This window comes from Schistocerca piceifrons, unplaced genomic scaffold, assembly GCF_021461385.2.
Source record: "Schistocerca piceifrons isolate TAMUIC-IGC-003096 unplaced genomic scaffold, iqSchPice1.1 HiC_scaffold_443, whole genome shotgun sequence".
In the NCBI taxonomy this organism is placed as follows: Eukaryota; Metazoa; Arthropoda; class Insecta; order Orthoptera; family Acrididae; genus Schistocerca; species Schistocerca piceifrons.
Window position 1 is genome coordinate 184,735 of NW_025728671.1, and position 21,713 is coordinate 206,447.

The following is a 21,713-nucleotide window of genomic DNA, read 5'->3' on the forward strand; positions in this document are numbered from 1 at the left end:
GTTGGGTGGCAATCCCACTTTCCCTGCAGACACCTACCCTGGAATGTGCTCGGGAAGCACGGACGACCGCCCCCAACAAATGCAACTAACAAAATGAGAACAACAACTAAAAAAGTGGTAGGCTGTTGGCCTACCACGCGGGCAGCCCGGGTTCGACTCCCTGCCGATGCATCGTTTTGCTGTTCTCGCTACAATGCTGATGCGCCGATTGCTCGCTTGAGCTGCGTCAGCCTCAGGAATGTACAGCACGATTCGCTGTGAGAAGAACCAAACACGCAGCACGCAAGAGACTGTAATTGGAGGGAAGCGTGCTATTTCTGAACTCGAGCGTCAGCCTGGCCCTACAGGCCGCTGTGTTCAGGTGCCGCAAGGGCGATGTACTGCAACCTCAGGCAGTGCTGCTTTCCGTTGACAAAGCTGCGGCAGCAGTTTAATCTAGCAAGTCGGGAAAGCACGTGTAGCAACACAACAGATTCTTGAGAAAGCGCAAACTGTCTGTCTCTAATATGTGAGAGTTACCAAGTTTCCTGGGACGTTGGCTGCAGACGTGCCTCGGTAGCGCAATGGGTAGCGCGTAAGTCTCATAATCTTAAGTTAGGGAGTTTGACCCTCACCAGGGGCATTTAATTTGCTGTACATCATGGCTGAATTAACGGCGTTGCTGTTGCTAGGGAACGAACTGAATTGTCGTTTGTTATCCACAAGGAGTCCACGCCTCAGCGTCAAAACGTTTACATCCACTTATGGCAAGGTACAACTTTGACCTTTCTCCTCCCCTGTTATGAGTAAAATATGATGCAAACAGCAATGAATAGTCAGTTTCGAGCTGTGCGCCATGCCAGTCTGCACGCGCAAATATGCTCGCAAACAGAGAACACCACTGAGTCCGCATTCAGCACGAAATGCGAGAGGAGAGGGAGTAAATCTCACGTTTATCGAGCAAATCCGGTGTGGTCTAGTGGGTAGGATACCTGGCTTTCACCCAGGAGGCCCAGGTTCGACTCCCGGTACCGGATGGGAAGTGTTTGCGCACACGACCCTCCATGTTTTTTCCTTCCAACGTTCGTTTGTCGCCCTCCTTCCGGAGCTTCAACCGAGCGTAATCGGGGGAAACAGGCACGAGATGCAATTACTGTCAGCACCGGGATAAAGGGAGAAGAGGCACTGGTCCGCTGTTGGGCTGTTACCAGCGTCAGTGGCAAGTCGGTGAAGTCGCTAGTTGCGCCAGAAGCCAGCAATTACCGTAGTACGCCTACACACGCGTTCCAGTTATTCACATTGCTTGCAGCCGCTTCATCCACAACAAGCGTGAGCCCGGATAGCTCAGTCGGTAGAGCATTAGGCTTTTAAACTAAGGGTCCAGGGTTCGAGTCCCTGTCCGGGCGAAGATTTTAACGCTTCCGTAATGGCTCGTCTCGTAGCGCTGGTAGCCCTCCCGTAATCAGTGCACGGAGTTCGTATCCTGTCAGCATTCTGCGCAGACCGGTTCGATTATACACGATTCGAGGGAACGTTTAGCTACGAGCAGTCGTGGCCGAGTGGTTAAGGCGTCTGACTAGAAATCAGATTCCCTCTGGGAGCGTAGGTTCGAGTCCTACCGACTGCGTCCCTTTTCTTTTTATTTTTTTGTTCAAGAAGAAGGAGCAGAAAATGTCGCAGTTTGCCTGTCGTTTTGGTACCTCGCTACACCTCACCTCTCACAGCCGTTTATAGCGCCTGTCCTTTTGATAAGGGCGAATTCCAAGCGTCAGCTTTCGCGTCAGCCGAGCAAAGTCGGGACAAGTCGGGACATACTACAGGATGGCCTGCACGTGGCTCGCATACTCATACGTAAAAATTTGCGCCCGTTGCGGTGGCCGGGAATCGAACCCGGATCAACTGCTTGGAAGGCAACTATGCTCACCATTACACCACCACCGCACACCCGCTGCTCCCAACGCCGCGCTGTGTCGGCTTCCCGCCCGCCGGCAGCGGCCCACGGTGATGGTAGCTGTAGGCGCTTTACGAGGTAGGAGGGTGCATCCACACGCGTTCGGGCCGCGCCTCCACGCACGCTGCGTCTTTGGGCAAGACTCGTTGCCGCGGCTGCAAGGTTACTCACACGATAGTGATGAGCGGTCGCTTTTAGGCAGTGTAGTGGGGGACTCCGCGTGTGTAGCACTTTTTTCGGTTGTATCCGACGTCGTTGGGTGGCAATCCCACTTTCCCTGCAGACACCTACCCTGGAATGTGCTCGGGAAGCACGGACGACCGCCCCCAACAAATGCAACTAACAAAATGAGAACAACAACTAAAAAAGTGGTAGGCTGTTGGCCTACCACGCGGGCGGCCCGGGTTCGACTCCCTGCCGATGCATCGTTTTGCTGTTCTCGCTATAATGCTGCCGCGCCGATTGCTCGCTTGAGCTGCGTCAGCCTCAGGAATGTACAGCACGATTCGCTGTGAGAAGAACCAAACACGCAGCACGCAAGAGACTGTAATTGGAGGGAAGCGTGCTATTTCTGAACTCGAGCGTCAGCCTGGCCCTACAGGCCGCTGTGTTCAGGTGCCGCAAGGGCGATGTACTGCAACCTCAGGCAGTGCTGCTTTCCGTTGACAAAGCTGCGGCAGCAGTTTAATCTAGCAAGTCGGGAAAGCACGTGTAGCAACACAACAGATTCTTGAGAAAGCGCAAACTGTCTGTCTCTAATATGCGAGAGTTACCAAGTTTCCTGGGACGTTGGCTGCAGACGTGCCTCGGTAGCGCAATGGGTAGCGCGTAAGTCTCATAATCTTAAGTTAGGGAGTTTGACCCTCACCAGGGGCATTTAATTTGCTGTACATCATGGCTGAATTAACGGCGTTGCTGTTGCTAGGGAACGAACTGAATTGTCGTTTGTTATCCACAAGGAGTCCACGCCTCAGCGTCAAAACGTTTACATCCACTTATGGCAAGGTACAACTTTGACCTTTCTCCTCCCCTGTTATGAGTAAAATATGATGCAAACAGCAATGAATAGTCAGTTTCGAGCTGTGCGCCATGCCAGTCTGCACGCGCAAATATGCTCGCAAACAGAGAACACCACTGAGTCCGGATTCAGCACGAAATGCGAGAGGAGAGGGAGTAAATCTCACGTTTATCGAGCAAATCCGGTGTGGTCTAGTGATGGTAAACATGATTAGATATTGGCGGGTGTATGGCATGTGTTTTCAGCGTGGAAATTTGGCTGTCAGAAATTGTTGATGATTTGTGTTTTAAAGATAGTGTCATATTATGAAAGCGCAATTGGTACATTAATGTAGGTAACACTGATTAGAGGATAGGCGCCCTTCCGTGATGTGACGGATTGTATCACTATTGATATTGTTTACAGTTATTTGTTCGTATTCGGTCCTTTAAAATTCGATATAATGGCTAGATTACTTAAGATGCAGATACAGGGAATCCGAAGCTTTGGTCCGAACGACAGTGATCAGCAGATGATTACGTTTCAATCACCTGTGACGCTGATATTAGGGCAGAACGGATGTGGTAAGACGACGACAATTGAAGCCCTGAAGTATGCAGCTACAGGTGAGGTGCCAGCAGGAACTAAACAAGGGCAGTCGTTTGTTCATGACCCGAAGATGGCTCGTCAGCCAGAGACAAGGGGCCAAATAAAATTGTTGATGGCTGATCGCAAAGGCGAAGAAGTTGTCATCACACGTACGTTACAAACAACACAGAAGGCAAAAAATTTGCAATTGAAAACACTGGATCCAGTAATTCATAGGAAGAAGTCTAGTGGTGAAGTTGTACAGGTTGGTGGACGGTGCATTGATGTAAATTTAGAAATGTCTCATGTTTTTGGTGTATCAAAAGCTGTTCTGAGCAATGTTATATTTTGCCATCAAGAAGATTCTAACTGGCCAATGGATGAGGGAAAGAAACTCAAGGAGAAGTTTGATTCCATATTCGATGCAACAAAACTTAATAAATGTTTGGAACACATCAGAGATCTTAGGAAAGCAGTAAATACAGAAATCAGCACTGATGAGAAACTTCTGAAATCACAACAAGAGATAAAAGATGAGACTGTTTCAAAAAAGAAGGATTTACAAGAGGCAGAGAGTCGTCTGGCAGTAACTCAGGACAAAATAGATAACTTGAGCGATAAACTATCACCTTTGCTAGAAAAACTAGATGAAATTTGTGATGTGGAAAAGGATTTCCTTCAGCTCACCAGGGAGAAAGAAAGAGCTGAAGACAAGATGAAAATACTAGAATCGCAACAATCAGATTTAAAGAAGAATATTAAGGAAGTGCTTGAGTGGAAAACTTTAGAAGAAATAACTGATTTAATCAACAGTTTTAAAACTGAAGCAAGGAACTGGCAGGAGCACTTGAAATCTATGGAGATTGAACTTCAGCAGATATCTAGGGATGAGGAGCGAGTATTGGAAGAAACAAGCCAAGAGCAGATGACTCTTGGAAAACTTCAGAAAGAGGAAGAAGATCATAATACTCGAATAGATGCACGCAATAAGAATCTACAGAGATTGGCAGAAACATTTCAAATAAGAGTAAAAGAAGATACATTTTCTTCAGAAGTTCTTGTCTCAAATTTAATGCATCAAGTCGACGATAAAATAAGAGAGTCAAAGGTACAGTTTGAGCAGTTACGGAACAGGTTTCAAAGAGAAGAGCAGGAACTCCAAAGTAAAATAGACATTGCTAGAGACACTAAAGCAAAGCTAGAGCAGGAAATCACCTCAAAAAAACGACAAGCAGAAGATAATAAAGCTGAAGAATGGAGTGTCAAAACAGAAATTGAAGATATAGAGAAATCTGGTGAAGAACTTGTCAAATTAGGAAGAGAACTGGAGCAAGCAAAAACTAACTGGGAAACTGCTTGTCAAGAACTTGATGAAGAACAGCTGAAAAAAGAAATTAGAGATCAGCACCAAGAGAGCAACAGGCTGGATGATAAGCTAGTTATTGTGGATAAAGAAGTTCAGACATTGCAGCTGTTGAGTAGTGAGCAGGCACAGCTTGATATCCAGAACAAACTGAAGGCATCTAAGGAGTCCGAACTCAAAAAACTAAAGAACAAACACAATGAAGCACTGCGCCACCTTTTGTTTACAGTGCCACAACAAAATTTGAAACATGACTTGGATGCTTGCATGCTTCAACTGACTCGTCAGATCAACAACATCAATGAGAAGATAAATAGTAAGCAGAATGAGGCGGCTGCACTTGAAGTGAAACGAGCCCATCACAAGGAGCAGTTGGATTTGAAAGAAAGAGAGCTGCGAAAATTTGAAGAAGAAATATATGATTTGTGTGGCAGGCAAGATTTTGATGAGTACATACAAAGTGTTTCTGATAGAATACAAGAACTGCAGGACCAAAAAGGAACGCTCAGTGCTTCGGAATACATGTTCCGTCGCTACATTCAGAAACTGGAACAGGAAGATCCTTGCTGTCCATTGTGTCACAGGGAGTTTGAAGCCGCTTCTGAAGCTGCTGAACTTGCATATGAACTGAGTAATAAAGTCAGTGAAGTCCCAGCACGCCTTCAGGACAATAAGAAAGAACTAGAAAATAAGCTAAAGGAATATGATAAACTTTTGCAAATGAAACCTGCTTATGAAAGAACTGATATCATGCGCACCAAGGAGATACCAGAAATGAAAGAGTCACTTCATCAAACAGAAGAGGCTTTAGATGCAGCTCGGAAACAGATTAAAGATTTGAAGGAGCAGTTACTGGGTCCAAAAGCAAAGGAGCAGATGGCAAAGGATATCCAAGGAGATGTAGTCCGCATTGATCAGTTGCAGACAGAACTGCGCCGCATAGACAAAGAAATTCAGGAGCTGCAGTCTAAGATGCCCACAGGATCGTCACGCTCCATGGAGGAAGCCCTGGCAGAGCAGGAGGAGCTTCGAGCACAAGTCAGTGCTATTCAGCGTGCACTCCACATGAAGCAGGAGTCACTGAGAAGGCATTCAGAGAGAGTCAACCAGCTGAGGGAGCGCAAAAATGTACTTATGGAAAAGAAATTGAAGCTCGAAAGTGGACAGCAGAAACGTCGACAACTGGAGGAACGTTTGCAGGAGTTGCAAAGTATGCATGTGATGATACAGTCAGAAATTGAGGTGCTCGAGACCCGACTTCAAGAAGCTAGAGAGACACTTGATTCTGCAGTGCAGTCAAAAAATATTAGAGTTACAGAAAATCGAAAAAATGTAGATCAGGGACAAAATAAGATTGTTGAGCAAGGAAGGAAACATGATGAAATTTGTAATTGGCATAATAGCATTCAACGGTATGAACAGAGCGGCATGAAAGAGAAACTTACGTCAGTTCAAGAAAGATTGATAGAACTGGACTCTAAAAAGGAGACCCTTGCAGATAAAAACAGAAGAACGTGTGAAAACATTGATAAGCTTAAAGAAAAAATTTCAAATCAGCAGCTGAAAGCAAGAGAACTTGAAGATAACAAAATATTGAAGGAGAAACAGGTAGAAGCTGAAGAACTGAAGAGTGTAATAGATAAAGTAAAACAGCGCCTTGGTAAGTTCCAAGTGAAAACCATTGAAGAAGAGAAAAGTCGTCTCTGCAGAGAAATTTCAGCTGTCAAAGAGGAGAAATCAATTTCAGAAGGACGATTTAAGGAATTAAGAGATAGTGTGAATACTCTGCGACGAGATCTAAATAAGGACATATATAAAAATGCAGAAAAAAAATACAATGATCTGCAGCGACGAATTAAGGTAAACCAGCTAGCATCAGCTGATCTGAACAAATACTTTGTCGCTTTGGATTGGTCACTCATTTACTTTCATCAGGAGCGCATGAGGAAGATTAATACGATTATAAGAGAACTGTGGCGAAAAATCTATCGTGGGAATGATATTGATTATATAGAAATTAAAACAGATGCTCCTGAAACCACGAGTGCAGACAAGAAGCGAACATTCAACTATCGGGTTGTTCAGGTGAAGAATGATGTTGAGATTGATATGAAGGGACGCTGCAGTGCTGGGCAGAAGGTTCTAGCGTCGCTTGTTATCCGAATTGCTTTGGCAGAAATTCTAAGTATTAATTGTGGAATCTTAGCTCTGGATGAACCAACCACAAATTTGGATAGGGAGAACATAGACAGTCTTGGAGAAACTCTCACAGACCTTATAAATTTAAGGAGGGAGAACAAGAATTTTCAGCTCATACTGATAACACACGATGAAGACTTCTTGGATCGTTTGATGAATGTTGAAAAACTGAAGTACTATTACAGGGTCACAAGAAATGCAAAGGGAAACTCGGTCATTGAAAAGTATCGTTTTGAAGAAAGGAGCACCCAACATAGAAACTTTAACTAAAGTTTGAAATAAGAATGCATCAAGACTGATTTTTGTTATTCTAATTTGCTCATCTTGTGGAATGCTCTGTGAAAGAAAGTACTTATAGGTTTTTGTGTTTTCTGTTTGTTATAATACATTCATGCCCATGCAGCAGCATTTTTCACACTGTTATGTATAAATAAAGAACATTCATTTCTGAGTAAAAAAAAAAAAAAAAAAAAGTGGCTAGGATACCTGGCTTTCACCCAGGAGGCCCAGGTTCGACTCCCGGTACCGGATGGGAAGTGTTTGCGCACACGACCGTCCATGTTTTGGCCTTCCAACGTTCGTTTGTCGCCCTCCTTCCGGAGCTTCAACCGAGCGTAATCGGGGGAAACAGGCACGAGATGCAATTACTGTCAGCACCGGGATAAAGGGAGAAGAGGCACTGGTCCGTTGTTGGGCTGCTACCAGCGTCAGTGGCAAGTCGGTGAAGTCGCTAGTTGCGCCAGAAGCCAGCAATTACCGTAGTACGCCTACACACGCGTTCCAGTTATTCACATTGCTTGCAGCCGCTTCATCCACAACAAGCGTGAGCCCGGATAGCTCAGTCGGTAGAGCATTAGGCTTTTAAACTAAGGGTCCAGGGTTCGAGTCCCTGTCCGGGCGAAGATTTTAACGCTTCCGTAATGGCTCGTCTCGTAGCGCTGGTAGCCCTCCCGTAATCAGTGCACGGAGTTCGTATCCTGTCAGCATTCTGCGCAGACCGGTTCGATTATACACGATTCGAGGGAACGTTTAGCTACGAGCAGTCGTGGCCGAGTGGTTAAGGCGTCTGACTAGAAATCAGATTCCCTCTGGGAGCGTAGGTTCGAGTCCTACCGACTGCGTCCCTTTTCTTTTTATTTTTTTGTTCAAGAAGAAGGAGCAGAAAATGTCGCAGTTTGCCTGTCGTTTTGGTACCTCGCTACACCTCACCTCTCACAGCCGTTTATAGCGCCTGTCCTTTTGATAAGGGCGAATTCCAAGCGTCAGCTTTCGCGTCAGCCGAGCAAAGTCGGGACAAGTCGGGACATACTACAGGATGGCCTGCACGTGACTCGCATACTCATACGTAAAAATTTGCGCCCGTTGCGGTGGCCGGGAATCGAACCCGGATCAACTGCTTGGAAGGCAACTATGCTCACCATTACACCACCACCGCACACCCGCTGCTCCCAACGCCGCGCTGTGTCGGCTTCCCGCCCGCCGGCAGCGGCCCACGGTGATGGTAGCTGTAGGCGCTTTACGAGGTAGGAGGGTGCATCCACACGCGTTCGGGCCGCGCCTCCACGCACGCTGCGTCTTTGGGCAAGACTCGTTGCCGCGGCTGCAAGGTTACTCACACGATAGTGATGAGCGGTCGCTTTTAGGCAGTGTAGTGGGGGACTCCGCGTGTGTAGCACTTTTTTCGGTTGTATCCGACGTCGTTGGGTGGCAATCCCACTTTCCCTGCAGACACCTACCCTGGAATGTGCTCGGGAAGCACGGACGACCGCCCCCAACAAATGCAACTAACAAAATGAGAACAACAACTAAAAAAGTGGTAGGCTGTTGGCCTACCACGCGGGCGGCCCGGGTTCGACTCCCGGCCGATGCATCGTTTTGCTGTTCTCGCTATAATGCTGCCGCGCCGATTGCTCGCTTGAGCTGCGTCAGCCTCAGGAATGTACAGCACGATTCGCTGTGAGAAGAACCAAACACGCAGCACGCAAGAGACCGTAATTGGAGGGAAGCGTGCTATTTCTGAACTCGAGCGTCAGCCTGGCCCTACAGGCCGCTGTGTTCAGGTGCCGCAAGGGCGATGTACTGCAACCTCAGGCAGTGCTGCTTTCCGTTGACAAAGCTGCGGCAGCAGTTTAATCTAGCAAGTCGGGAAAGCACGTGTAGCAACACAACAGATTCTTGAGAAAGCGCAAACTGTCTGTCTCTAATATGCGAGAGTTACCAAGTTTCCTGGGACGTTGGTTGCAGACGTGCCTCGGTAGCGCAATGGGTAGCGCGTAGGTCTCATAATCTTAAGTTAGGGAGTTTGACCCTCACCAGGGGCATTTAATTTGCTGTACATCATGGCTGAATTAACGGCGTTGCTGTTGCTAGGGAACGAACTGAATTGTCGTTTGTTATCCACAAGGAGTCCACGCCTCAGCGTCAAAACGTTTACATCCACTTATGGCAAGGTACAACTTTGACCTTTCTCCTCCCCTGTTATGAGTAAAATATGATGCAAACAGCAATGAATAGTCAGTTTCGAGCTGTGCGCCATGCCAGTCTGCACGCGCAAATATGCTCGCAAACAGAGAACACCACTGAGTCCGGATTCAGCACGAAATGCGAGAGGAGAGGGAGTAAATCTCACGTTTATCGAGCAAATCCGGTGTGGTCTAGTGATGGTAAACATGATTAGATATTGGCGGGTGTATGGCATGTGTTTTCAGCGTGGAAATTTGGCTGTCAGAAATTGTTGATGATTTGTGTTTTAAAGATAGTGTCATATTATGAAAGCGCAATTGGTACATTAATGTAGGTAACACTGATTAGAGGATAGGCGCCCTTCCGTGATGTGACGGATTGTATCACTATTGATATTGTTTACAGTTATTTGTTCGTATTCGGTCCTTTAAAATTCGATATAATGGCTAGATTACTTAAGATGCAGATACAGGGAATCCGAAGCTTTGGTCCGAACGACAGTGATCAGCAGATGATTACGTTTCAATCACCTGTGACGCTGATATTAGGGCAGAACGGATGTGGTAAGACGACGACAATTGAAGCCCTGAAGTATGCAGCTACAGGTGAGGTGCCAGCAGGAACTAAACAAGGGCAGTCGTTTGTTCATGACCCGAAGATGGCTCGTCAGCCAGAGACAAGGGGCCAAATAAAATTGTTGATGGCTGATCGCAAAGGCGAAGAAGTTGTCATCACACGTACGTTACAAACAACACAGAAGGCAAAAAATTTGCAATTGAAAACACTGGATCCAGTAATTCATAGGAAGAAGTCTAGTGGTGAAGTTGTACAGGTTGGTGGACGGTGCATTGATGTAAATTTAGAAATGTCTCATGTTTTTGGTGTATCAAAAGCTGTTCTGAGCAATGTTATATTTTGCCATCAAGAAGATTCTAACTGGCCAATGGATGAGGGAAAGAAACTCAAGGAGAAGTTTGATTCCATATTCGATGCAACAAAACTTAATAAATGTTTGGAACACATCAGAGATCTTAGGAAAGCAGTAAATACAGAAATCAGCACTGATGAGAAACTTCTGAAATCACAACAAGAGATAAAAGATGAGACTGTTTCAAAAAAGAAGGATTTACAAGAGGCAGAGAGTCGTCTGGCAGTAACTCAGGACAAAATAGATAACTTGAGCGATAAACTATCACCTTTGCTAGAAAAACTAGATGAAATTTGTGATGTGGAAAAGGATTTCCTTCAGCTCACCAGGGAGAAAGAAAGAGCTGAAGACAAGATGAAAATACTAGAATCGCAACAATCAGATTTAAAGAAGAATATTAAGGAAGTGCTTGAGTGGAAAACTTTAGAAGAAATAACTGATTTAATCAACAGTTTTAAAACTGAAGCAAGGAACTGGCAGGAGCACTTGAAATCTATGGAGATTGAACTTCAGCAGATATCTAGGGATGAGGAGCGAGTATTGGAAGAAACAAGCCAAGAGCAGATGACTCTTGGAAAACTTCAGAAAGAGGAAGAAGATCATAATACTCGAATAGATGCACGCAATAAGAATCTACAGAGATTGGCAGAAACATTTCAAATAAGAGTAAAAGAAGATACATTTTCTTCAGAAGTTCTTGTCTCAAATTTAATGCATCAAGTCGACGATAAAATAAGAGAGTCAAAGGTACAGTTTGAGCAGTTACGGAACAGGTTTCAAAGAGAAGAGCAGGAACTCCAAAGTAAAATAGACATTGCTAGAGACACTAAAGCAAAGCTAGAGCAGGAAATCACCTCAAAAAAACGACAAGCAGAAGATAATAAAGCTGAAGAATGGAGTGTCAAAACAGAAATTGAAGATATAGAGAAATCTGGTGAAGAACTTGTCAAATTAGGAAGAGAACTGGAGCAAGCAAAAACTAACTGGGAAACTGCTTGTCAAGAACTTGATGAAGAACAGCTGAAAAAAGAAATTAGAGATCAGCACCAAGAGAGCAACAGGCTGGATGATAAGCTAGTTATTGTGGATAAAGAAGTTCAGACATTGCAGCTGTTGAGTAGTGAGCAGGCACAGCTTGATATCCAGAACAAACTGAAGGCATCTAAGGAGTCCGAACTCAAAAAACTAAAGAACAAACACAATGAAGCACTGCGCCACCTTTTGTTTACAGTGCCACAACAAAATTTGAAACATGACTTGGATGCTTGCATGCTTCAACTGACTCGTCAGATCAACAACATCAATGAGAAGATAAATAGTAAGCAGAATGAGGCGGCTGCACTTGAAGTGAAACGAGCCCATCACAAGGAGCAGTTGGATTTGAAAGAAAGAGAGCTGCGAAAATTTGAAGAAGAAATATATGATTTGTGTGGCAGGCAAGATTTTGATGAGTACATACAAAGTGTTTCTGATAGAATACAAGAACTGCAGGACCAAAAAGGAACGCTCAGTGCTTCGGAATACATGTTCCGTCGCTACATTCAGAAACTGGAACAGGAAGATCCTTGCTGTCCATTGTGTCACAGGGAGTTTGAAGCCGCTTCTGAAGCTGCTGAACTTGCATATGAACTGAGTAATAAAGTCAGTGAAGTCCCAGCACGCCTTCAGGACAATAAGAAAGAACTAGAAAATAAGCTAAAGGAATATGATAAACTTTTGCAAATGAAACCTGCTTATGAAAGAACTGATATCATGCGCACCAAGGAGATACCAGAAATGAAAGAGTCACTTCATCAAACAGAAGAGGCTTTAGATGCAGCTCGGAAACAGATTAAAGATTTGAAGGAGCAGTTACTGGGTCCAAAAGCAAAGGAGCAGATGGCAAAGGATATCCAAGGAGATGTAGTCCGCATTGATCAGTTGCAGACAGAACTGCGCCGCATAGACAAAGAAATTCAGGAGCTGCAGTCTAAGATGCCCACAGGATCGTCACGCTCCATGGAGGAAGCCCTGGCAGAGCAGGAGGAGCTTCGAGCACAAGTCAGTGCTATTCAGCGTGCACTCCACATGAAGCAGGAGTCACTGAGAAGGCATTCAGAGAGAGTCAACCAGCTGAGGGAGCGCAAAAATGTACTTATGGAAAAGAAATTGAAGCTCGAAAGTGGACAGCAGAAACGTCGACAACTGGAGGAACGTTTGCAGGAGTTGCAAAGTATGCATGTGATGATACAGTCAGAAATTGAGGTGCTCGAGACCCGACTTCAAGAAGCTAGAGAGACACTTGATTCTGCAGTGCAGTCAAAAAATATTAGAGTTACAGAAAATCGAAAAAATGTAGATCAGGGACAAAATAAGATTGTTGAGCAAGGAAGGAAACATGATGAAATTTGTAATTGGCATAATAGCATTCAACGGTATGAACAGAGCGGCATGAAAGAGAAACTTACGTCAGTTCAAGAAAGATTGATAGAACTGGACTCTAAAAAGGAGACCCTTGCAGATAAAAACAGAAGAACGTGTGAAAACATTGATAAGCTTAAAGAAAAAATTTCAAATCAGCAGCTGAAAGCAAGAGAACTTGAAGATAACAAAATATTGAAGGAGAAACAGGTAGAAGCTGAAGAACTGAAGAGTGTAATAGATAAAGTAAAACAGCGCCTTGGTAAGTTCCAAGTGAAAACCATTGAAGAAGAGAAAAGTCGTCTCTGCAGAGAAATTTCAGCTGTCAAAGAGGAGAAATCAATTTCAGAAGGACGATTTAAGGAATTAAGAGATAGTGTGAATACTCTGCGACGAGATCTAAATAAGGACATATATAAAAATGCAGAAAAAAAATACAATGATCTGCAGCGACGAATTAAGGTAAACCAGCTAGCATCAGCTGATCTGAACAAATACTTTGTCGCTTTGGATTGGTCACTCATTTACTTTCATCAGGAGCGCATGAGGAAGATTAATACGATTATAAGAGAACTGTGGCGAAAAATCTATCGTGGGAATGATATTGATTATATAGAAATTAAAACAGATGCTCCTGAAACCACGAGTGCAGACAAGAAGCGAACATTCAACTATCGGGTTGTTCAGGTGAAGAATGATGTTGAGATTGATATGAAGGGACGCTGCAGTGCTGGGCAGAAGGTTCTAGCGTCGCTTGTTATCCGAATTGCTTTGGCAGAAATTCTAAGTATTAATTGTGGAATCTTAGCTCTGGATGAACCAACCACAAATTTGGATAGGGAGAACATAGACAGTCTTGGAGAAACTCTCACAGACCTTATAAATTTAAGGAGGGAGAACAAGAATTTTCAGCTCATACTGATAACACACGATGAAGACTTCTTGGATCGTTTGATGAATGTTGAAAAACTGAAGTACTATTACAGGGTCACAAGAAATGCAAAGGGAAACTCGGTCATTGAAAAGTATCGTTTTGAAGAAAGGAGCACCCAACATAGAAACTTTAACTAAAGTTTGAAATAAGAATGCATCAAGACTGATTTTTGTTATTCTAATTTGCTCATCTTGTGGAATGCTCTGTGAAAGAAAGTACTTATAGGTTTTTGTGTTTTCTGTTTGTTATAATACATTCATGCCCATGCAGCAGCATTTTTCACACTGTTATGTATAAATAAAGAACATTCATTTCTGAGTAAAAAAAAAAAAAAAAAAAAGTGGCTAGGATACCTGGCTTTCACCCAGGAGGCCCAGGTTCGACTCCCGGTACCGGATGGGAAGTGTTTGCGCACACGACCGTCCATGTTTTGGCCTTCCAACGTTCGTTTGTCGCCCTCCTTCCGGAGCTTCAACCGAGCGTAATCGGGGGAAACAGGCACGAGATGCAATTACTGTCAGCACCGGGATAAAGGGAGAAGAGGCACTGGTCCGTTGTTGGGCTGCTACCAGCGTCAGTGGCAAGTCGGTGAAGTCGCTAGTTGCGCCAGAAGCCAGCAATTACCGTAGTACGCCTACACACGCGTTCCAGTTATTCACATTGCTTGCAGCCGCTTCATCCACAACAAGCGTGAGCCCGGATAGCTCAGTCGGTAGAGCATTAGGCTTTTAAACTAAGGGTCCAGGGTTCGAGTCCCTGTCCGGGCGAAGATTTTAACGCTTCCGTAATGGCTCGTCTCGTAGCGCTGGTAGCCCTCCCGTAATCAGTGCACGGAGTTCGTATCCTGTCAGCATTCTGCGCAGACCGGTTCGATTATACACGATTCGAGGGAACGTTTAGCTACGAGCAGTCGTGGCCGAGTGGTTAAGGCGTCTGACTAGAAATCAGATTCCCTCTAGGAGCGTAGGTTCGAGTCCTACCGACTGCGTCCCTTTTCTTTTTATTTTTTTGTTCAAGAAGAAGGAGCAGAAAATGTCGCAGTTTGCCTGTCGTTTTGGTACCTCGCTACACCTCACCTCTCACAGCCGTTTATAGCGCCTGTCCTTTTGATAAGGGCGAATTCCAAGCGTCAGCTTTCGCGTCAGCCGAGCAAAGTCGGGACAAGTCGGGACATACTACAGGATGGCCTGCACGTGGCTCGCATACTCATACGTAAAAATTTGCGCCCGTTGCGGTGGCCGGGAATCGAACCCGGATCAACTGCTTGGAAGGCAACTATGCTCACCATTACACCACCACCGCACACCCGCTGCTCCCAACGCCGCGCTGTGTCGGCTTCCCGCCCGCCGGCAGCGGCCCACGGTGATGGTAGCTGTAGGCGCTTTACGAGGTAGGAGGGTGCATCCACACGCGTTCGGGCCGCGCCTCCACGCACGCTGCGTCTTTGGGCAAGACTCGTTGCCGCGGCTGCAAGGTTACTCACACGATAGTGATGAGCGGTCGCTTTTAGGCAGTGTAGTGGGGGACTCCGCGTGTGTAGCACTTTTTTCGGTTGTATCCGACGTCGTTGGGTGGCAATCCCACTTTCCCTGCAGACACCTACCCTGGAATGTGCTCGGGAAGCACGGACGACCGCCCCCAACAAATGCAACTAACAAAATGAGAACAACAACTAAAAAAGTGGTAGGCTGTTGGCCTACCACGCGGGCGGCCCGGGTTCGACTCCCGGCCGATGCATCGTTTTGCTGTTCTCGCTATAATGCTGCCGCGCCGATTGCTCGCTTGAGCTGCGTCAGCCTCAGGAATGTACAGCACGATTCGCTGTGAGAAGAACCAAACACGCAGCACGCAAGAGACCGTAATTGGAGGGAAGCGTGCTATTTCTGAACTCGAGCGTCAGCCTGGCCCTACAGGCCGCTGTGTTCAGGTGCCGCAAGGGCGATGTACTGCAACCTCAGGCAGTGCTGCTTTCCGTTGACAAAGCTGCGGCAGCAGTTTAATCTAGCAAGTCGGGAAAGCACGTGTAGCAACACAACAGATTCTTGAGAAAGCGCAAACTGTCTGTCTCTAATATGCGAGAGTTACCAAGTTTCCTGGGACGTTGGTTGCAGACGTGCCTCGGTAGCGCAATGGGTAGCGCGTAGGTCTCATAATCTTAAGTTAGGGAGTTTGACCCTCACCAGGGGCATTTAATTTGCTGTACATCATGGCTGAATTAACGGCGTTGCTGTTGCTAGGGAACGAACTGAATTGTCGTTTGTTATCCACAAGGAGTCCACGCCTCAGCGTCAAAACGTTTACATCCACTTATGGCAAGGTACAACTTTGACCTTTCTCCTCCCCTGTTATGAGTAAAATATGATGCAAACAGCAATGAATAGTCAGTTTCGAGCTGTGCGCCATGCCAGTCTGCACGCGCAAATATGCTCGCAAACAGAGAACACCACTGAGTCCGGATTCAGCACGAAATGCGAGAGGAGAGGGAGTAAATCTCACGTTTATCGAGCAAATCCGGTGTGGTCTAGTGATGGTAAACATGATTAGATATTGGCGGGTGTATGGCATGTGTTTTCAGCGTGGAAATTTGGCTGTCAGAAATTGTTGATGATTTGTGTTTTAAAGATAGTGTCATATTATGAAAGCGCAATTGGTACATTAATGTAGGTAACACTGATTAGAGGATAGGCGCCCTTCCGTGATGTGACGGATTGTATCACTATTGATATTGTTTACAGTTATTTGTTCGTATTCGGTCCTTTAAAATTCGATATAATGGCTAGATTACTTAAGATGCAGATACAGGGAATCCGAAGCTTTGGTCCGAACGACAGTGATCAGCAGATGATTACGTTTCAATCACCTGTGACGCTGATATTAGGGCAGAACGGATGTGGTAAGACGACGACAATTGAAGCCCTGAAGTATGCAGCTACAGGTGAGGTGCCAGCAGGAACTAAACAAGGGCAGTCGTTTGTTCATGACCCGAAGATGGCTCGTCAGCCAGAGACAAGGGGCCAAATAAAATTGTTGATGGCTGATCGCAAAGGCGAAGAAGTTGTCATCACACGTACGTTACAAACAACACAGAAGGCAAAAAATTTGCAATTGAAAACACTGGATCCAGTAATTCATAGGAAGAAGTCTAGTGGTGAAGTTGTACAGGTTGGTGGACGGTGCATTGATGTAAATTTAGAAATGTCTCATGTTTTTGGTGTATCAAAAGCTGTTCTGAGCAATGTTATATTTTGCCATCAAGAAGATTCTAACTGGCCAATGGATGAGGGAAAGAAACTCAAGGAGAAGTTTGATTCCATATTCGATGCAACAAAACTTAATAAATGTTTGGAAACATCAGAGATCTTAGGAAAGCAGTAAATACAGAAATCAGCACTGATGAGAAACTTCTGAAATCACAACAAGAGATAAAAGATGAGACTGTTTCAAAAAAGAAGGATTTACAAGAGGCAGAGAGTCGTCTGGCAGTAACTCAGGACAAAATAGATAACTTGAGCGATAAACTATCACCTTTGCTAGAAAAACTAGATGAAATTTGTGATGTGGAAAAGGATTTCCTTCAGCTCACCAGGGAGAAAGAAAGAGCTGAAGACAAGATGAAAATACTAGAATCGCAACAATCAGATTTGAAGAAGAATATTAAGGAAGTGCTTGAGTGGAAAACTTTAGAAGAAATAACTGATTTAATCAACAGTTTTAAAACTGAAGCAAGGAACTGGCAGGAGCACTTGAAATCTATGGAGATTGAACTTCAGCAGATATCTAGGGATGAGGAGCGAGTATTGGAAGAAACAAGCCAAGAGCAGATGACTCTTGGAAAACTTCAGAAAGAGGAAGAAGATCATAATACTCGAATAGATGCACGCAATAAGAATCTACAGAGATTGGCAGAAACATTTCAAATAAGAGTAAAAGAAGATACATTTTCTTCAGAAGTTCTTGTCTCAAATTTAATGCATCAAGTCGACGATAAAATAAGAGAGTCAAAGGTACAGTTTGAGCAGTTACGGAACAGGTTTCAAAGAGAAGAGCAGGAACTCCAAAGTAAAATAGACATTGCTAGAGACACTAAAGCAAAGCTAGAGCAGGAAATCACCTCAAAAAAACGACAAGCAGAAGATAATAAAGCTGAAGAATGGAGTGTCAAAACAGAAATTGAAGATATAGAGAAATCTGGTGAAGAACTTGTCAAATTAGGAAGAGAACTGGAGCAAGCAAAAACTAACTGGGAAACTGCTTGTCAAGAACTTGATGAAGAACAGCTGAAAAAAGAAATTAGAGATCAGCACCAAGAGAGCAACAGGCTGGATGATAAGCTAGTTATTGTGGATAAAGAAGTTCAGACATTGCAGCTGTTGAGTAGTGAGCAGGCACAGCTTGATATCCAGAACAAACTGAAGGCATCTAAGGAGTCCGAACTCAAAAAACTAAAGAACAAACACAATGAAGCACTGCGCCACCTTTTGTTTACAGTGCCACAACAAAATTTGAAACATGACTTGGATGCTTGCATGCTTCAACTGACTCGTCAGATCAACAACATCAATGAGAAGATAAATAGTAAGCAGAATGAGGCGGCTGCACTTGAAGTGAAACGAGCCCATCACAAGGAGCAGTTGGATTTGAAAGAAAGAGAGCTGCGAAAATTTGAAGAAGAAATATATGATTTGTGTGGCAGGCAAGATTTTGATGAGTACATACAAAGTGTTTCTGATAGAATACAAGAACTGCAGGACCAAAAAGGAACGCTCAGTGCTTCGGAATACATGTTCCGTCGCTACATTCAGAAACTGGAACAGGAAGATCCTTGCTGTCCATTGTGTCATAGGGAGTTTGAAGCCGCTTCTGAAGCTGCTGAACTTGCATATGAACTGAGTAATAAAGTCAGTGAAGTCCCAGCACGCCTTCAGGACAATAAGAAAGAACTAGAAAATAAGCTAAAGGAATATGATAAACTTTTGCAAATGAAACCTGCTTATGAAAGAACTGATATCATGCGCACCAAGGAGATACCAGAAATGAAAGAGTCACTTCATCAAACAGAAGAGGCTTTAGATGCAGCTCGGAAACAGATTAAAGATTTGAAGGAGCAGTTACTGGGTCCAAAAGCAAAGGAGCAGATGGCAAAGGATATCCAAGGAGATGTAGTCCGCATTGATCAGTTGCAGACAGAACTGCGCCGCATAGACAAAGAAATTCAGGAGCTGCAGTCTAAGATGCCCACAGGATCGTCACGCTCCATGGAGGAAGCCCTGGCAGAGCAGGAGGAGCTTCGAGCACAAGTCAGTGCTATTCAGCGTGCACTCCACATGAAGCAGGAGTCACTGAGAAGGCATTCAGAGAGAGTCAACCAGCTGAGGGAGCGCAAAAATGTACTTATGGAAAAGAAATTGAAGCTCGAAAGTGGACAGCAGAAACGTCGACAACTGGAGGAACGTTTGCAGGAGTTGCAAAGTATGCATGTGATGATACAGTCAGAAATTGAGGTGCTCGAGACCCGACTTCAAGAAGCTAGAGAGACACTTGATTCTGCAGTGCAGTCAAAAAATATTAGAGTTACAGAAAATCGAAAAAATGTAGATCAGGGACAAAATAAGATTGTTGAGCAAGGAAGGAAACATGATGAAATTTGTAATTGGCATAATAGCATTCAACGGTATGAACAGAGCGGCATGAAAGAGAAACTTACGTCAGTTCAAGAAAGATTGATAGAACTGGACTCTAAAAAGGAGACCCTTGCAGATAAAAACAGAAGAACGTGTGAAAACATTGATAAGCTTAAAGAAAAAATTTCAAATCAGCAGCTGAAAGCAAGAGAACTTGAAGATAACAAAATATTGAAGGAGAAACAGGTAGAAGCTGAAGAACTGAAGAGTGTAATAGATAAAGTAAAACAGCGCCTTGGTAAGTTCCAAGTGAAAACCATTGAAGAAGAGAAAAGTCGTCTCTGCAGAGAAATTTCAGCTGTCAAAGAGGAGAAATCAATTTCAGAAGGACGATTTAAGGAATTAAGAGATAGTGTGAATACTCTGCGACGAGATCTAAATAAGGACATATATAAAAATGCAGAAAAAAAATACAATGATCTGCAGCGACGAATTAAGGTAAACCAGCTAGCATCAGCTGATCTGAACAAATACTTTGTCGCTTTGGATTGGTCACTCATTTACTTTCATCAGGAGCGCATGAGGAAGATTAATACGATTATAAGAGAACTGTGGCGAAAAATCTATCGTGGGAATGATATTGATTATATAGAAATTAAAACAGATGCTCCTGAAACCACGAGTGCAGACAAGAAGCGAACATTCAACTATCGGGTTGTTCAGGTGAAGAATGATGTTGAGATTGATATGAAGGGACGCTGCAGTGCTGGGCAGAAGGTTCTAGCGTCGCTTGTTATCCGAATTGCTTTGGCAGAAATTCTAAGTATTAATTGTGGAATCTTAGCTCTGGATGAACCAACCACAAATTTGGATAGGGAGAACATAGACAGTCTTGGAGAAACTCTCACAGACCTTATAAATTTAAGGAGGGAGAACAAGAATTTTCAGCTCATACTGATAACACACGATGAAGACTTCTTGGATCGTTTGATGAATGTTGAAAAACTGAAGTACTATTACAGGGTCACAAGAAATGCAAAGGGAAACTCGGTCATTGAAAAGTATCGTTTTGAAGAAAGGAGCACCCAACATAGAAACTTTAACTAAAGTTTGAAATAAGAATGCATCAAGACTGATTTTTGTTATTCTAATTTGCTCATCTTGTGGAATGCTCTGTGAAAGAAAGTACTTATAGGTTTTTGTGTTTTCTGTTTGTTATAATACATTCATGCCCATGCAGCAGCATTTTTCACACTGTTATGTATAAATAAAGAACATTCATTTCTGAGTAAAAAAAAAAAAAAAAAAAGTGGCTAGGATACCTGGCTTTCACCCAGGAGGCCCAGGTTCGACTCCCGGTACCGGATGGGAAGTGTTTGCGCACACGACCGTCCATGTTTTGGCCTTCCAACGTTCGTTTGTCGCCCTCCTTCCGGAGCTTCAACCGAGCGTAATCGGGGGAAACAGGCACGAGATGCAATTACTGTCAGCACCGGGATAAAGGGAGAAGAGGCACTGGTCCGTTGTTGGGCTGCTACCAGCGTCAGTGGCAAGTCGGTGAAGTCGCTAGTTGCGCCAGAAGCCAGCAATTACCGTAGTACGCCTACACACGCGTTCCAGTTATTCACATTGCTTGCAGCCGCTTCATCCACAACAAGCGTGAGCCCGGATAGCTCAGTCGGTAGAGCATTAGGCTTTTAAACTAAGGGTCCAGGGTTCGAGTCCCTGTCCGGGCGAAGATTTTAACGCTTCCGTAATGGCTCGTCTCGTAGCGCTGGTAGCCCTCCCGTAATCAGTGCACGGAGTTCGTATCCTGTCAGCATTCTGCGCAGACCGGTTCGATTATACACGATTCGAGGGAACGTTTAGCTACGAGCAGTCGTGGCCGAGTGGTTAAGGCGTCTGACTAGAAATCAGATTCCCTCTGGGAGCGTAGGTTCGAGTCCTACCGACTGCGTCCCTTTTCTTTTTATTTTTTTGTTCAAGAAGAAGGAGCAGAAAATGTCGCAGTTTGCCTGTCGTTTTGGTACCTCGCTACACCTCACCTCTCACAGCCGTTTATAGCGCCTGTCCTTTTGATAAGGGCGAATTCCAAGCGTCAGCTTTCGCGTCAGCCGAGCAAAGTCGGGACAAGTCGGGACATACTACAGGATGGCCTGCACGTGGCTCGCATACTCATACGTAAAAATTTGCGCCCGTTGCGGTGGCCGGGAATCGAACCCGGATCAACTGCTTGGAAGGCAACTATGCTCACCATTACACCACCACCGCACACCCGCTGCTCCCAACG

At 44.7% G+C, this 21,713-nt stretch overlaps 1 protein-coding gene and 13 non-coding genes across 14 annotated transcripts; 10 read left to right on the plus strand and 4 right to left on the minus strand.

Moving 5' to 3' along the window:
- Positions 1-944: 944 nt before the first annotated feature.
- Trnae-uuc lies at positions 945-1,016 on the plus strand. Its single transcript has one exon. It is a non-coding gene; the product is annotated as a tRNA-Glu (tRNA).
- Positions 1,017-1,312: 296 nt separating this feature from the next.
- Trnak-uuu lies at positions 1,313-1,385 on the plus strand. The gene has a single exon. It is a non-coding gene; the product is annotated as a tRNA-Lys (tRNA).
- Positions 1,386-1,524: 139 nt separating this feature from the next.
- Positions 1,525-1,606, plus strand: Trnas-aga. Its single transcript has one exon. It is a non-coding gene; the product is annotated as a tRNA-Ser (tRNA).
- Positions 1,607-1,848: 242 nt separating this feature from the next.
- Trnag-ucc lies at positions 1,849-1,920 on the minus strand. The gene has a single exon. It is a non-coding gene; the product is annotated as a tRNA-Gly (tRNA).
- A 1,470-nt stretch (positions 1,921-3,390) lies between these two features.
- On the plus strand, positions 3,391-7,347 carry LOC124750038 (DNA repair protein RAD50-like). Its single transcript, XM_047248975.1, has one exon. It carries the CDS (start codon positions 3,391-3,393, stop codon positions 7,345-7,347), a length of 3,957 nt encoding a protein of 1,318 aa, XP_047104931.1.
- A 557-nt stretch (positions 7,348-7,904) lies between these two features.
- Positions 7,905-7,977, plus strand: Trnak-uuu. Its single transcript has one exon. It is a non-coding gene; the product is annotated as a tRNA-Lys (tRNA).
- A 139-nt stretch (positions 7,978-8,116) lies between these two features.
- On the plus strand, positions 8,117-8,198 carry Trnas-aga. The gene has a single exon. It is a non-coding gene; the product is annotated as a tRNA-Ser (tRNA).
- Positions 8,199-8,440: 242 nt separating this feature from the next.
- Positions 8,441-8,512, minus strand: Trnag-ucc. The gene has a single exon. It is a non-coding gene; the product is annotated as a tRNA-Gly (tRNA).
- Positions 8,513-14,496: 5,984 nt separating this feature from the next.
- Positions 14,497-14,569, plus strand: Trnak-uuu. The gene has a single exon. It is a non-coding gene; the product is annotated as a tRNA-Lys (tRNA).
- Positions 14,570-14,708: 139 nt separating this feature from the next.
- Positions 14,709-14,790, plus strand: Trnas-aga. The gene has a single exon. It is a non-coding gene; the product is annotated as a tRNA-Ser (tRNA).
- Positions 14,791-15,032: 242 nt separating this feature from the next.
- Positions 15,033-15,104, minus strand: Trnag-ucc. The gene has a single exon. It is a non-coding gene; the product is annotated as a tRNA-Gly (tRNA).
- Positions 15,105-21,086: 5,982 nt separating this feature from the next.
- On the plus strand, positions 21,087-21,159 carry Trnak-uuu. Its single transcript has one exon. It is a non-coding gene; the product is annotated as a tRNA-Lys (tRNA).
- A 139-nt stretch (positions 21,160-21,298) lies between these two features.
- On the plus strand, positions 21,299-21,380 carry Trnas-aga. The gene has a single exon. It is a non-coding gene; the product is annotated as a tRNA-Ser (tRNA).
- Positions 21,381-21,622: 242 nt separating this feature from the next.
- On the minus strand, positions 21,623-21,694 carry Trnag-ucc. Its single transcript has one exon. It is a non-coding gene; the product is annotated as a tRNA-Gly (tRNA).
- Positions 21,695-21,713: the final 19 nt, after the last annotated feature.

What these genes read in the sequence shown, in the direction of transcription:
- LOC124750038 (XM_047248975.1), top strand. Translation starts at nt 3,391, where the DNA reads ATGGCTAGATTACTTAAGATGCAGATACAGGGAATCCGAAGCTTTGGT.